The sequence below is a fragment of the Nycticebus coucang genome, chromosome 3 (assembly GCF_027406575.1).
Source record: "Nycticebus coucang isolate mNycCou1 chromosome 3, mNycCou1.pri, whole genome shotgun sequence".
NCBI classification, from domain to species: domain Eukaryota; kingdom Metazoa; phylum Chordata; class Mammalia; order Primates; family Lorisidae; genus Nycticebus; species Nycticebus coucang.
Window position 1 is genome coordinate 124,155,346 of NC_069782.1, and position 15,336 is coordinate 124,170,681.

The 15,336-nt window shown below is 39.2% G+C and overlaps 2 protein-coding genes across 4 annotated transcripts in view; one reads left to right on the top strand and one right to left on the bottom strand.

Annotated features, from left to right (window-relative positions):
* Positions 1 to 2,825: 2,825 nt before the first annotated feature.
* The window catches only part of LOC128580644 (cytochrome P450 2C3-like), an 81,127-nt gene continuing 68,616 nt past the window's right edge, over positions 2,826 to 15,336 (bottom strand). For 2 of the 3 annotated variants that reach the window (XM_053582774.1, XM_053582772.1), the window contains 2 exons: positions 9,542 to 9,683; positions 2,826 to 7,366 (listed from right to left, as the gene is read on the bottom strand). In XM_053582774.1, the coding sequence (XP_053438749.1) occupies positions 7,185 to 7,366; positions 9,542 to 9,683 (324 nt within the window). In that variant the 3' untranslated portion in view covers positions 2,826 to 7,184. The remainder of the gene's footprint in view (positions 7,367 to 9,541; positions 9,684 to 15,336) is intronic. The other variant, XM_053582775.1, reaches the window with a different exon arrangement.
* On the top strand, positions 9,694 to 14,724 carry LOC128580650 (type III endosome membrane protein TEMP-like). Its single transcript, XM_053582780.1, has one exon. The coding sequence runs from the start codon at positions 11,850 to 11,852 to the stop codon at positions 12,129 to 12,131; it is 282 nt and encodes a 93-aa protein (XP_053438755.1). The 5' UTR covers positions 9,694 to 11,849; the 3' UTR covers positions 12,132 to 14,724.

Consider the following 15,336-nt stretch of genomic DNA (forward strand, 5'->3'; position numbering starts at 1 on the left):
AATTTATTTGAAAATAACTGATCTAAACTTGAAAAGAACCATTATCAGTTATTTGGATAAAATAAGCTCAATTGCCCTCTTGAGAGCAATCATTTCATTCTTTCAGACATAGGTGTCCTGCTCTGCTTCTCCTCCCTTCTGCTGAGCTGAGGTTCCTGCCGGCAACTTTCTTTCCTTAGAATGAAGGGATCATATATGATTTAAAATCAGAAGGGATCTCAGAGATCAACAGGGCTAAGTTATCTTTAGGAATGAACAATGGGTGACTCAGTGAGATAGTGTCACCAATGCACCAGCACAAGAGACTGTGTTAGAATCCCTGTGGTCCAACTCCCAGTTCAGTGACATCTCACATCCCATCCCACAGAATCCCCGTCTTGGCCCAGTTGATTAAGAGATTACGAGCATTAAACCTCCCACAGTCACAGAGTAATCCAATCCTAGCTTGCCTGACCTGTGGGTTAGAGAAGGTTTTGTTTTGCTTTTTAATTACAGAATTTATTTTCTAGAGGAGTTTTAGGTTCCCCGAAAAACTAAGTAGGAAGGACACAGTTCACACATACCTTTTCCCTGCACCCACACATTCCTCTCCCAAAGAAACTATCTTAATCAGTGTGCTTCATTAGTTAAAAATCAATGAGCTAACCATAACACACACTTGTCAACCAATTTATAGTTTACATTGGATGCAGTCTTTGTGTTATATAGTTTATGAGTATAAATGTATAATGTCATGTATCCAGCACTGTGGCATCATCTCTCTCTTACCACAAAGCCCTGGTCAACTAAGGATCATTTTGGTGTTGCCAGTAGTTTTGCCTTTTCACTTACTATTAGGTAGTATGCATAAGATTCATCCTGACTTTTATAGCTCACTTCTTTTTAACAGCAAATAATATAACTTTGTATAGATGTATCCAGTTTGTTTACACATTCATCTACTTAAGCATATCTCCATTACTTTTAGTCTTTGCAATAATGAATAAAGCTGCAGCAAATGTCCATGTCTTTGTGTGACCATAAGTTTTCAAATTGTTTGGGCAAATGTTAATTAGATCAACTGCGAGAGCATGTGGTAAGCATAGTCTGGTTTTATAAGTAAATGCCCATTATCGTCCAAAGGTTGTGTACCATTTTGCATCCCCACCAACAGAGACTAATAGTTCCTATTGCTCTGCATCCTGGTCTACATTGGATTTTATCACTGTTTTGCGTTGTTTATACATGTAGAGCTAGCTCATTATAGTTTCAGTGTGCAAGTTCCTAACGATGTGTGATGTTGAGCAGTTTTTACCTGCATATTTGCCCAGTGTATGTTTTCCTGGGTGAAGTATCTGTTCACATCTTCAGTTCATGTTTATAATCGGATCGTCCCATTTCATATTGTTGAGTTTTAAGATTTATTTGTACATTTGGGGGTAATGGTCCTTTAGAAGATATGTCTTTTGCAAATATTTCTCCTTGCTCTGTGGTTTATTTTTTCATTACCTTGAAAATGTCTCTTGAGAATAGATGTTTTGAACTTTAAGGAAGTCTACATTATTGATTCTTTCTTTCTTGGATGGTGCCTTTGTTGTTGTTGTTATTTTGTTTTGAAGAAAATATTGCCAGTCCAAGGCCATTTAGATTTTCTCTAATCTTATCTCCTCAGAGATTTATAGTTTTACATTGTACATTTAGTTCTATGAACTATTTTTAGGTTTTTTCTTGACTCATTAAGGTTTACATCTAGATTCTTCTTTTTGTTTACATGAATGCTCCAACATTTCTTGAACATACTACCATTTCTAAATGGTATTCATTTGAAATACCTTTGCATCTTATTCAAAGATAGTTGACTTTTTGTGTGGATTTGTATTCTGTGAGCTATTTAATATATTTCTAATACTGTGGGTATATCTTTCAGGTTTTCTCTTCTATTCCATTTATTTATCTATTATTTTACCAGTATCACACTGACTTGATTACTTTAGCTTTTTTTTTTTTTTGTAGAGACAGAGTCTCACTTTACCGCTTTCGGTAGAGTGCCATGATGTCACAGGACTCACAGCAACCTCTAGCTCTTGGGCTTCCACGATTCTCCTGCCTCAGCCTCCCAAGCAGCTGGGATTACAGGCGCCTGCCACAATGCCCGGCTATTTTTTGGTTGCAGTTCAGGGGGCCAGGTTTGAACCCACCACCCTTGGTATATGGGGCCGGCGCCCTACTCACTGAGCCACAGGCGCCACCCGATTACTTTAGCTTTGTAAGGAGTCTTGAAATCAGGTAAGGTAGGGTTAGTCTTCTCACTGTGTTCTTTTCTTTCAATATTATTCTAAGTTTTTGGCCTCTCCTTATAAATTTTATGATCAGATTGTTGTTAAATAAAGGAGAATTTGTTTGAATTTTAGTTGGGATTACAGATTAAATTAAGAAGACGGACAACAATAGTATGTCTCCTATTTATGAATATGGAATACCTCAGCATCTACTTAAAAAACTTCTTTGGATTCTTTCTCAGAGGCTTCTGGTTTTCCACAAATTACCTGTACATGTGTTCTCACAGATGTCTAAGGATTTCACAACTTTTGGTATAATATAAATGATGATGTGAATTAATTTTAAATTCTAATTTAAAATAAAAATTGTTTATTGCTAGTTATGTAGAAAGAAATTAACTACTATATATTAGCCACGTCTTATGCAACTTTACTATAATTGCTTATATGTTCCAGTAGCATTTTGCTGTTCTGGTTTTCTTTGTTTTCTGGGTTCCTAGAGGTTCTTTGATTCCAGGGAGTTTTCTACGTAGACAATCATGTGATATGTGAACAACAACAGGTCCATTTTTTGACAATCAATATATCTTTTATTTCCTTTTCTTGTTATTACATTACTTAAGATTTCAAGAATATTGACAACTAAGAGTAGTGAGATGAAACATCTTGCCTAGTTCTTGTAATTAGCCCAACAGTTTCAAGGTTTTTTTACACCAATGATGTTAACTGTAAGGTAGTGGTAGATGTTCTTTATCAAATTGAGAATGTTCCCTGCAATTCCTAGTTTGCTGACAGTGTTATCATCAAGTTGCATTGAAGGTTGTCAAATGTATTTCCATCTGAATGAATATCATCATGTAGTTTCTCTTCCTTAGCAAATTGAAGTGATGGAGTACATTTGTTGATTCTTAAATATTTAACCAGTCTTGAATACCTGGATAAATTCCACATGGTAGTGGTGTGTAATTCATTTTATATACTGGCGAATACAATTTTCTAATACTTGGTTAAGGATATATATACCTTTTTTCATTAGATATATTGGTCTCTAGTTTTTCTTTTTCATAATTTCCTTCTCTGGTTCTGGGTTTAGTGTAATGCTGGCCTCATAGACTCAGTTGGGAAGAATTCCCACAGTTACTCCCTTTCCAAAGAGATTTTAGAGAATTGGTATAATTTCATCCCATCCAAGTGTTTGGTGGAACTTACCAGTGAACCTATATGGGTTTGGTGATTCTTTTTTGGAGGTATTAACTATTTATTGAGTTAAATTAACAGATAAATGTCTATTCATATTATCTATTTCTTCTTGTGTGAGTTTTTGTGGATTCTGTCTTTAAAGATGGACCCACTTCATCTATTATTATATTTATGCACATAGATTTGTGTATAATATTACTTTATTATCGTTCTAGTGTTCACAGTAACAGTCAGTAGTGATGGCCCTCTTTTAATTCTCCATTTTTTTTCTTCTTGAGATAGAATTTTGCTTTGTCACCTAGACTAGAATGCCATGGCCTGAGCCTAACTCACACTGTTCCTAGGCTCAAGCAATCCTCCTGCCTCAGCCCCGTGAAAAGCTGGGACTACACACATGTGCCACCACACTCAACTATGTTTTTTTTTGTTTTTTTTTTTTTTTTGTATTTTTAGTAGAGATGGTTTCTCACCTTCCCAGACTAGTCTTGAACTCCTGAGCTCAAAGGAATATTTGAGTGATTTCCCAGAGTGATTTGTTAACAGGCATGAGCCACTGCTCCTGGCCCCTCTTTTAATTCTGACATTAATAAAATGTGCATTCTCTCTTTTTATAGAAGTTGTACACTTCTTGGGGGTGGGACACAATTACAAGAGGGACTTTACCTAACAACCACAATCAGTGTAACCTAATTCTTTGTACCTTCAATGAACCCCAAACAATAAAAATTCAAACTAAACAGAAGTTTACTAATTTTATTTTTGAAGAATCAGCTTTGGGATTCATTGGTTTCTCACAGATTCCTACTTTTCCAATGCATGGATTTCTGCTCTGACTTTTATCATTTTTTTTTTATTAAATCATAGCTGTGTACATTGATATAATCATGGGGCATCATTCACTAGCTTCACAGACCGTTTACCAAGTTTCACATATACCCTTGTAAGATGCACCGCTGGTGTAATCCCACCAATCACCTTCCTTCTACCCACCTCCCCCCTCCCTCCTCTGCTTTTCCCCCTTCCCCCTAGTCTTAGGTTGTAACTGGGTTATAGCTTTCATATGAAAACCCTAACTTAGTTTCATAGTAGGGCTTGACTTTTATCATTTTGTTTTTTTCTTGCTTTGTGTATAATTGGTTCTTCATTCCCTAGTTTCTGACAGTGGATGTGTCCCCCTTAGTTAGTTTCAATTTGTTAGAGAGTAAAGGTGGTGTTTGTTTTCCCATTCTTGAAATACTTCACTTAGAATAATGATCTCCAGTTTCTTCCAAATTGCTGCAAAAGCATTAATTCATTCTTTTATATGGCACATAATATACATATGCCACATTTTGTTAATCCTTAAGTGGATTTCTTGTAAACAACATAGATTTAGTTGAGTCTGATCTTTTGATTTATTCTGACAGTTTCTGTCTTTTAATTGGTATACACGAATGAATATTAATGAGAAAGGAAATGAAATCACTTCCCTTTATCAATACAAATAAATGATTGTCTTAGATTATTACCTGTTAAGGCAAATCATGACTTGCAGCAAAAGGTGAGAAGTTCTTAAATGACTTCAAGAGGTATAAAAATAAAGACCTGGAACCTATATAAAGGGAATCAAAAATCTACAAGAAATGTTGGAAAGAGCCATTTCTTCTTCTCAGAGGCAGATTCTGATCCTGGAAACAAAAGTCCATGATCATTTAGCCATGAGTCTAAAAGAAACCTCACCATCTGCAGAGAAGAGCTTGTAGACTTGAGACAGAGAACCTCCCAAGTATGATTAAGCATGCATTTCTATATGGTGACCCTGATGAAACATTTGGCAAGGAGAATTTGTTCCCTGATCTCTATGCACAGAGTATGGCTTCCTCCTACACAGGAGGGTTCCTCTCCTCAGACAATCACCTTGAATGTAGGCTGTCCTTCACGTTCATTTCCCAATCTCAAGTTTCCCATGAATCCAAAATGGCTATTCCTAAAATTATAAAAGAGAAGCTTTCTCATGTGGATCTGTAGTTATTTATCTACTAGTTTCAAATTAGTATTGAGCACACAATTAAATTAAGAAGAGGAGAGGGAGAAGCGGAAATGGGGCTCAGTAAGCGCCCACCTTAATGGGTGCAGTATAGGGGTGTGTGGCATGACTCGTGGGGGAAAGACTCAACTACAATGTGGATCTTACCTAACAAACACAAACAATGTAACTTAATCATATGTACCCTCATATTAATCTGAAATTTAAAAAAGAGTGAATCCTGCTTTCCCCAGAATCTCACTTTTAATCTTTGCTGTTCTTAGAATCAGTCTCTGGAAGGTCCAGAGTCCAGGTATAAGTCCCGAAGAAGGAAGGTCTCTGTGAGGATCCTCAGACTCAGATGTAGTCCTGCCAGGCCCTTCATCCCTCACTGTCTCAATGATTTGCAGAAAAACTAAGGTCAGTGCATGGAAATCTGCAACCTTTAACTTCCCACCTGGCCTCAAGCAATCCTCCTACCTCAGCCTCCCAAGAAATTAGGAATATGGGTATATGCCACTATGCCCAGATAGTTTGGGGGGTTTTGTTTTTTGTTTTTTAATTTTTTAAAAGACCAGGTCTTACTATATTGCACAGGTTGGTGTTGAACACCTGGCCTCAAGAAATCTGCCCTCAGCCTCCAAAAGTGCTGGGAGTGCAGGTGTGAACAACATGTTAGACAATGAAGTTCCCTTGTATATGAGGGACTTTGTTTCATGTGTTCAAATGTAACCATATATACATATTTCCCTCTTCTTTGCCTTAGTATGTCTGTGTCTGTATTTGGGTGTGTGTCTATGTTTTTGTGTATTTAACCACTGAGGGGGAAAGGAAGGACATCCCTGGACAGACTGGCTAATTCAAATTTTCTCCCATGTTATTCCCACTGCTAGAATGATCTTCCCTTTTGTTCTCCCTGCATGTATGAACATACACATCCATACATAAACATACCTACCACAGACATATACATCCATAATTACACTTTAATAACCATTGGAAAACACAGAAAATATACATGCCAAACTGTCAAGAGACCATTTCCCTGGAGAGTTAGATAAGACTAAGAGATGAGTGAATTTTGTTTATTGTATTTTCCTTCTTTTCTTTTTTTTTTTTTTTGAGACAGAGTCTTAAGCTGTCTACCCAGGTAGAGCGCGGTGGCATCCAGCTCACGGCAACCTCCAACTCTTGGGCTTAAGCAATTCTCTTGCCTCAGCCTCCCAAGCAGCTGGGACTACAGACACCCACCACAATACCCAGCTATTTTTTGGTTGCAGTTGTCATTGTTGCTTAGCAGACCCAGGCTGGGTTTGAACCCATCACTCTAGGTGTATGTAGCTGGCGCCCTGCTGACTGAGCTTTGGGTGCCGCCTATTTGTTTTATTTTCAATTTTTTTAAATCTCAGGAAATTTTCTGATTCAATTTGTAGGAAAGCAAAATATAACATGGGTAGTGTGCTTTCCATTTGGCATACACTGCAAATAGGATGTAGTTTATAATGTAGATTGAATTACAAAACAGTGAACATTCTATCATGCAGGAAAATCTGAAACAGATCTTGAAGGATGGCAAATATTAGAAGAGGAAATGCTCACAGATAACATTCCTTCTGTTAAGAAAAGGGTAGCTAATGGCTGATACACAGGTCAGAAAACAACAGATTTGTTCATATGCGGGTGGATGGTCTTGCACTGAAGTCTGGTAGCCTGCACTTTCTTCAAACAGGAATGAAACAGAGCTCATAGAAGGGGGGTATAGAGTTTAACCCATTGGAAATTGGGGTGACATCAATGTCCTTTGGATCAACCAGAGGTTTCAAGGTAAAATTCTGTAAAATGCTGGTCAGGATTAAAAACAGCTCCATGCGGGCCAGACTCTCTCCAGCACAAATTCTTTTTCCTAAAAATAATACATGAATTAATTATTCATTTAATACTACTTTTGCTTTACCATACAGGGAGGCTTAAATAAATGTGGAATGAAGAAATATATTAAATAATGACTAATTAGCCTACAGCTTCTTCTATTAACACCCTAACTAGGATTCCTTCATTTCCTCAGCACATATTTCTGTGTGGATACTATGTTAAAAAATCTTTTATATACATACTAGAAATGCTTTGCTGAGGCTTGCCATTGACATCTTTCTACACACACACACTCAGACATACACACACACACTCATGTAGCATGTATACGACATTATATCTACTAGCATGGTATACAACACTATATCTACTTTTCCACCTACTTCTGACTTAGACTCAATGATAGACTTACTTCTCCTTATGTGGATTCTAAAGGATAATATTAATTTTGTCACACACCTGCTTTAAAAACTTTCAAGTGCTTAACATGGCCAGGTATAACAAAGAATTGTCAATGAACTGACCATAAGCAATTCTTAGAGCCTCATTTCTCACAATTCCTTCCACCCAGTTCCCCATATCCCAGCCATTACTAATGTTCACCACTCCCCAAACAAATTGGCAATTTTGAGTTTTATCACTGACTCCAGGTATTCTTTTACCTGGAATGGTCTTTCCCTCTCCTCTGCCTGCCAATAGCCTGCATATCCTTCCACATTCAGTTCAGACTCCTCTTCTATGCCAACATCTTTGAGGTGGTCATGGTATGCAATTCACTCTCTTACTGGTTTTCTAAAACACTCATTAACGTTCCTACTACTGTACATTTCACAAGAAATTTAAATTATTCATATGTCTGACAGACAGAAATACAAACTCTTAAGGGAAGCTCTTAGATTTTGAAGTATCCATAGTAATGCCCACAGCGTCAAGACCACAGAGGGCGGGAACACAAGCCATGAGAAATGAATACAAATGCGAGTCAGGCTTGTGATGACAGAGGAGACTCCAAAATACAGAAAAAAAAAAAAATTAAAAGAGCAGAGGAGCAGTGGCTCATGCTCAGGTTATCCCAGGGCATGGTTCCTAATCTTGGGACCACATTACCAAGGGTTGCTCCATATTGATTTTCTTAAAAAATAAGGAGCAAACCTTGTATTTCTGTCTCTGCTTCAGGTGATTCTGTAGGAAAGATCCTTCATCCTCTAATCTTCCTCTTGCTTCTTCCTTAGAATATGCTGAAAATTCTCCATTTCTTCCACTTTCCAGGTCCATTCCATATTTACTTCTCTTTCATGTCAATATGTTCCCAAGAAACTGACTTATATGAACTGCATTTAACCAGAAATTAGTTCCCTTCTGGGTTCTGGGTGAATTCAGAGGATTATAGGTTGAGACTATCAGAGTGTCTATTCCCTCAGCACCCCCTGCTACTCAGCAGAGCTGTGTTCCTCTCTCTGGGGATGCTTCTTATGTATCTGCTCTCTTTTGGATAAAAGTCTGTTCAGAATCCAATGACACTCTCCTACCCTTGTCCACTCTGATGTAGGACGTTAATATCTCCCCGTTGATGTGAGTCCTGAGATTCTACCCAATTTTGTTACTTCCTTTAACCCATCCACAACTCCAAGAACATTCTCTTCATTAAAGCCATTTCGATTAACCTTTTTGAGTGTGAGACTTCTTTGTTTCTAGAACCCTTAGGGAAGATACTCATCTATCACTTCCTGAAAGAAAAATTTTCCTTACCTTCCAACTTCTCTACGCCCCTCCTCCACATCCCAATAGACCAGTCAGGAGCTCCAGTCTCTGGCTTCAGGCAGAAGCCCTGAGCATCATATTAGCCACACTGCAGTCTCATTTGTCCTCCTCTCTTACAAGGAAGAACTGTTTCTTGTTCACATTTGGGTCCCTGGATCTCAGCTTGGCATTGCTATGTGTAAAGTACTAAGAGAGGTTTATGGAGTTTACTGGACTCTCAGGGTAGATAACAAAAGCCTCACTAGATCTATACTTCTAAGGGGAGCTCCTAAGAATCCCAATGGGGGTCAGGAAGCAGAATCAGTGAGAAGCAACCTGGACTTCGGAAGTGGTGCCTCTGCCCTCATACAAGTGTCAGTGTGTCCATCCCAGGAGAGCCTCCAGGAAAAGCCCTTTCTCATCTCATTCATTTCTGGATGTGCAAATAAAAAGAAAGCTTTCTTGCCTGCTGAAAAAGGTATGAAGTAGTCACTCTTCTTAAAGTTGCCACTTTCATCCAGAAAATGGCCAGGGTCAAACTGGTCTGGGTTAGGAAACTCTTTCTCATCATGCAGGATGGAAGACAGATGTATTAATATGTTTGTGCCCTGATTAAAAAAATAAAAAAACAAATAGATGAACCAGATTATAAAGGTGGTCATTGAACTTGAAAAAAAAACATTAGAAATCCTTTATCAAATGCTTTTGTTTTTAAAAGGTGATTGAGGCACAAAAAGGACAATATATTTGCTCTGTGTCACAGATGACCAAGCCCAAATGAGTATTAAATCATATAACACCCAGTTCAGGGCATTGTTCACTGACTGCAAGGCCATCCTCAATGGTTTGGAGTGTGACACCAGCATGTACTTTGCAGAAAAGCAAGGAAGATCACAGGAGCACATTGCTCTTGACAAGTAAATTATAGTATTGTCCAACATTGCCAATGTCACTGAAAATCCAGCTCATTCCCTTTAGAACCAAGTATGAGGCTTTACTAAAACTCAGTAGCTAAGTGGCCTTCTTCTGAAAAATGTTCAGTTTCCCACAAAGATGAGAAACTGATAAGTATCCCATCCTGCAATGTTCCTTCTATTGAATGTTCACATATTCTTATGGAAAAGAGAGACCATTTTCTATTTCAAGTAGGTTTTTCTGAAAATCAGAGATAAAAAGTGACACAATGAGTTGCAATTTAGTTTTAGATTTGATTCTAAATCTTTCTTATCACCAAATAAAGCTCTGTGACCATGGTTAAATTATTTCACATTTCAGTGCCTCCTTTCCCCAGTAGTAAAATATAAACAATATGTTTGCATTAGTTTTTTACAATGTAAGATGAGATACTAAAGGAAATAATTGTTTTCCACAAAGATTATTACATGTTAAATGCTCGATAGAGAGAGAGTTTGTTACTGTTATCAAAATAATGAGTGCAGTCACAATAGTCTGGGATCCTAAAAAAGGCCACACTTTTACTAGGTAGCAGAGACAAATTTTAAATTCAGATTTGTTTGGATGTGTTCTGGTTTTCTGCATGGCCTCTCCAAACACATAATGTAGTACTAATTTCACAAAATCCAAAGGTCAAGTGCATAAACTATCATATCCATGTGGACAAATGAAAGAGAAGCTGAAGTATCAGCCCCTCCTGACCCTCTTCCTAGTAACACAGCCATTCCTGTTATTTTTTTCCTGCCTCAGTGAATTCAGAACATAACCTGAGCATGACAGGAAACTTGAATGTTCAGCCCTAAAATGGGCTTGCAGATGACGTTCACTTGTGACAAGCCACTTCTTCTGGCTCATAGGGCCTTCTGCTTTAGGCTATGACACAGTAAGTGCTCTGGATTTACCCTCACAATTAAACAAATAGAAATAGGAAAAATACCTATATGGTAACAGTGTTTCATCATTGCACAAGAAGCAATCCAGGATTATGACACTTTACTAAAGGTAAAGTTGGCCCTATAATCACCCTGGATTTCTGGGTGAGAACACTTTCCCACCACTATGCAGGTTAGTGAGAGGCAAGCAAAATGGTGCCTTCTCAAGCTGAGAAAACAGAGATCAAAGTTTGACACCTAAAATTTAGAAAGAAGGGTAGAGTACAGGACAGGAGGAATCCTCAAGGAGTGAGGATCTCAAAAGTGTACAAGATACACAGAAGCTGAAAAGAGGGGTGATAAAGAGAGAGCCAGAGAGGAAAGCCATAAGTTCTTTATGTGAAAACTTTCAAACTCTGGCTAGTTCTTGAATTGGACAAATGTGGCATACACTGTAAATAACTCACCTAAAGTTAAAAGAACTAAATTAAAAATGGAGAGGTTGAGTATGACTCTTTCAGAAAAGGCAGAGAAGACAAACATTTCACAAAACATTAAATAAAGCCAATATAATTCTAACCTGAAAAAGACATTTACCAAAAAAAAGAACAGAATAATAATAATGTAAGGACATTTCCAGACAGAAAAACATGAAGCTAAAACACTTTATCTTTAAAAAACCTGGAATTTAATAAATGCTAAACCAACTTCTATAGGATAAAGAAGATGGAGAATAGGGGAGCTCTTGAAGGAGTTTTAATCAGCTTGGCTACTCTGCCTCCAGGGACTCCCTGGAGTCCAGTGCTCCTCCTGCAGACACTCACCAGCCCTAGCTGCTGCTCCTCCAGGACTGGTACTTTGGGGCTGCCTGGTATCTAGGGGGGTCTCCTTGGAGCCCAGGCTCTTTCTAGCCAAGGTCAAGGTTCACCAGTGTTGTCAGGCCCCTCTATGAATGGGACAAACCAAACCATTGTGGGGCCCTCAGAACTCCCCACGGCATCAGCCATAGCCCCTGGGGCCGGGGCATGGCTGGTGCTGGTAGGGGTTGTGCTGGGGGTTGTGGTCCTCTCTCTCCTCATTGCACTTGCTGCCAAATGCCACTTCTGTCACCAGTACTATGCCAGTTATAGGCACCACCTGCTGCCTGAGACAGGGGGAGGGAACCACTCAGAGTTGGTTGAAGATGAGGATGATGATGGCTTCACATTCAGCCCGGAGCTGGTGAGCTAGGGACAGAGGGTAGCAGGGACCACGTCTCCCTCTGAGCCCCAATTTTTGGACACTGCCCTCTTCCTCCATGAGTGATAGCTAAGAACAGAGGCTACTGTGTGGGAACCTTGAGCCTCAGAGACAGAGGCAGTGAGGGCTTACAGTTTGACCAAGGGAAGAGCAATCTTCCCTTCCCTGGTACTAGCCACCAAAGTGACAATGACCCACCCCTCCCCCCGCTCTATAACCCTCAATGGCTCCCTGTTGTTTTCAGGATAAAACCTAATAAATACTTAGCTTGAATGTGGGAAAAGACCTCCTGTGATTAACTTCTTGGCCTCTTGATCTCCTTTCTTTCCACTCCCTATGTAACTAAATGTTTACTATTCCCCATGCAGTTTTTCCATGCACTTCTGCCTGGTAATCCTCTGCCTAAATCCTCTATGACAGTGATGAAAACTGTAGTCAGTAGGTCCCATGTGGCCTGCCTACCTGCCAGCATTTCAAATGTGCCCAGGTGATAACATGTGAGCATGTGAAAAACTGTGCTAAGCCTCTTAATGAAATTTTTTCTGATCAATAAAGTGGATATTCTGGTTATAATATGTTTATCACAGGGATTAATAAATGTATTGTCATTTTGAATAAAAAAAGAGAAGAAGATGGAGAATAAATACCCAGAGACAGAAGGAAAACCAGGAGATTATCACTTCATTGATGTGGCAATTGAGTGTATCCTAACGGAAGACATTTCTAAGAGTATTAAGTGCTACTATGAAGTTAAACACAATAAGGCCTGGAAATCATTCATTGGATTTAATATTAAATAATATGTAAGTCATCTATCGCCTTCAAAACAGTATCACTGGGATGAAAGATTTTCCAATGGGTTGATGAATAAAAGATGCAGTAGGAAATACGTACATGTGTAAAACCTAATTCGTTAGGAGTTTGAATTTGAGGATATGGACGCTAGCAAGAGGGGTCAGAGTTTAGGAATAGGTCTTTTTAGAATGTAGGAGAATCAAGGAGGGGCAGAGCAAGGTGGTTAAATAGAACACTTCATTCTTTATTGCCCACATAAACATTAATTTGAATAATTATCCATACATAAAAGTACCTTCACAAGACCTAAGTGAGGGCTGCATGGCAGAACAGAATGACATTGCCTGCTTCATACCCTGCCCAACTCTGAACATACACAGCACAGAAACAGATGAAGCCCACTTGGGCAATATGGAAAGTCTTTAGGACTTTCATGTGACCCACCACAGTGAAAACAGCATCAGGCAGGGCCTGTGGCCCCTGACCCCAAGTCAGAGCCTGCAAATGGAGAATCTGGACTTGCTCTGGTACCAGGTAGAAACCTGTGGCTCCACCAGGATAGTCTTCTGCTCTGGCCTGCATACTGCTGGCCATTACAGTAGTCTCAGACCATGAGAGAATCTTAGCAGGCAGGTAGCTAGGCCACAGCACCATGAACTGGGCACATCCTTGGCCACGCTGATCCCTGCAGTCACAGGCTTCAGGTACAACCGAGCTGAACATTAGCCTTGGTGCCAAAAGACTGCCCATCTATGGCCAGAGCAACACAGAGAGTGACTCCACCCACTGGGAGGAAGGAGAGGGAGGTAAGTGCAGAACTATGCCTTAAAGTTCAGTGCTAAGACTTCCATGATGAAACCCAGCACCAGGAAGAACTAGATGAGGATCTCCAGTCACTGGACCTGGATTAACACCAGGTAGAGACCTGTGGCCCTGGTGGGATGGTATTGTCCTCTGATCTGCATCACTGCTGGCTGTCTCCCACAGCCTTGAAACTCAGTGGCAGGCAGTCCACAGTAGAGTGAGGCTGAGGTGTACCCCTCTGCTGTGCTGGTCTTAGCCTTCTCTAACCCTACCCCCAACCTTCAGGCAGCACAGCACAGACAGAACCAGTGTGTACTTCAGGGAAAGAGAGAGAAGCAGACACAAGAATTGACCTGGAACCAGGCCTGCCACGGTGAGGCCTGATTTCAGGCAATGCCCCCAGAACATAACCTATTGCTAGTAATTATGAATTGAGCATCTAGAACCTTCCCAGCCCCAGGCAGGAATTATGGTGCCATCTAGTGCTGAAAAAGTGGCAACACACTAACTGCAAACTCATGGGGAACATGGGAATAAGGCATTATCCAGGACTAAAACAGCAGCAGAAATCAGCCCACTTAGAATCTCTGTAAGATGAGAACAAAGAAAGAAAGACTGTGATGAGTAAAATAATACCTAATCTTTTAATGCTCAGATAGCACTGAATCTTCACAAGAGCATTCGGGGAAGCATAACCTTACTAATGGACAAATAAGGTGCCAGAGACCAAGCCTGAATTGGTGGAGATGTGTGATCTCTCAGACAGAGAAATAAAAGTAGCTACTTTAAGGAAACCCAATAAAATTCAGGAAATACAGATAATTTTTAATTTATCAGATAAACATTATAGATAGATTGAAATAACTTTTAAAAATCAAAGAGAAATCCTGGGGTTAAAAACACAATGCACCAAAAGAAAAATGCAATAGATACTATCAACAGTGGAATTGATAAAATAGGACAAAATATTTGACCTGAATACAGGCTACTTGAAAATATGTAGTCAGAGAATTTCTCTGAAAAAGAATGAAGAAAGATTGAGCATCTGTGGGATAGCATCAAAAGAGCCAATATTTACCTTATTGCAGTTCAAGAAGGATTTGAGAATGAAAAATCAATGGAAAACTTACTCAGAGATAATATCAGAAAATGTTTCAAAGCTATACAAATATCCAGTTACAGCAAAGTCAAAGATCACCAACCAGGTCCACCCCAAATAAGTCTACCCCAAGAGAATCAAGCATTTAAAGGTCAAAGACAAAGAAAAGATTCTGAAAGAAACCAGACAAAGGAAGTAAGGAGCACTTGGTAGTTCCAATTCACCTGGCAAGAGGCTGGTCAGAAAAAACCTAACAAGACAAAGAGGAGTGAGATGCTACTTTCTCAGTACCAAAGAAAAAAAGGGTAACAAGGAATACTATTCCCAGCAAAGCTATCCTAAAAAAAAAAAAGAAAGAAAGAAAGACAAAGACTTTTCCAGACAAACAAAGAGAATTTACCACCATCAGATTTGTCTTAGAGGAAATGCGAAAGAGAGTTCTTGAAACTGAAAGAAAGCACTGCTAACAAGAAAAAAATACCTAAAGAAATAAAACTC

Bases quoted from the DNA above. Each gene is read 5' to 3' on its own strand.
- LOC128580650 (XM_053582780.1), top strand. From the start codon at position 11,850: ATGAATGGGACAAACCAAACCATTGTGGGGCCCTCAGAACTCCCCACG.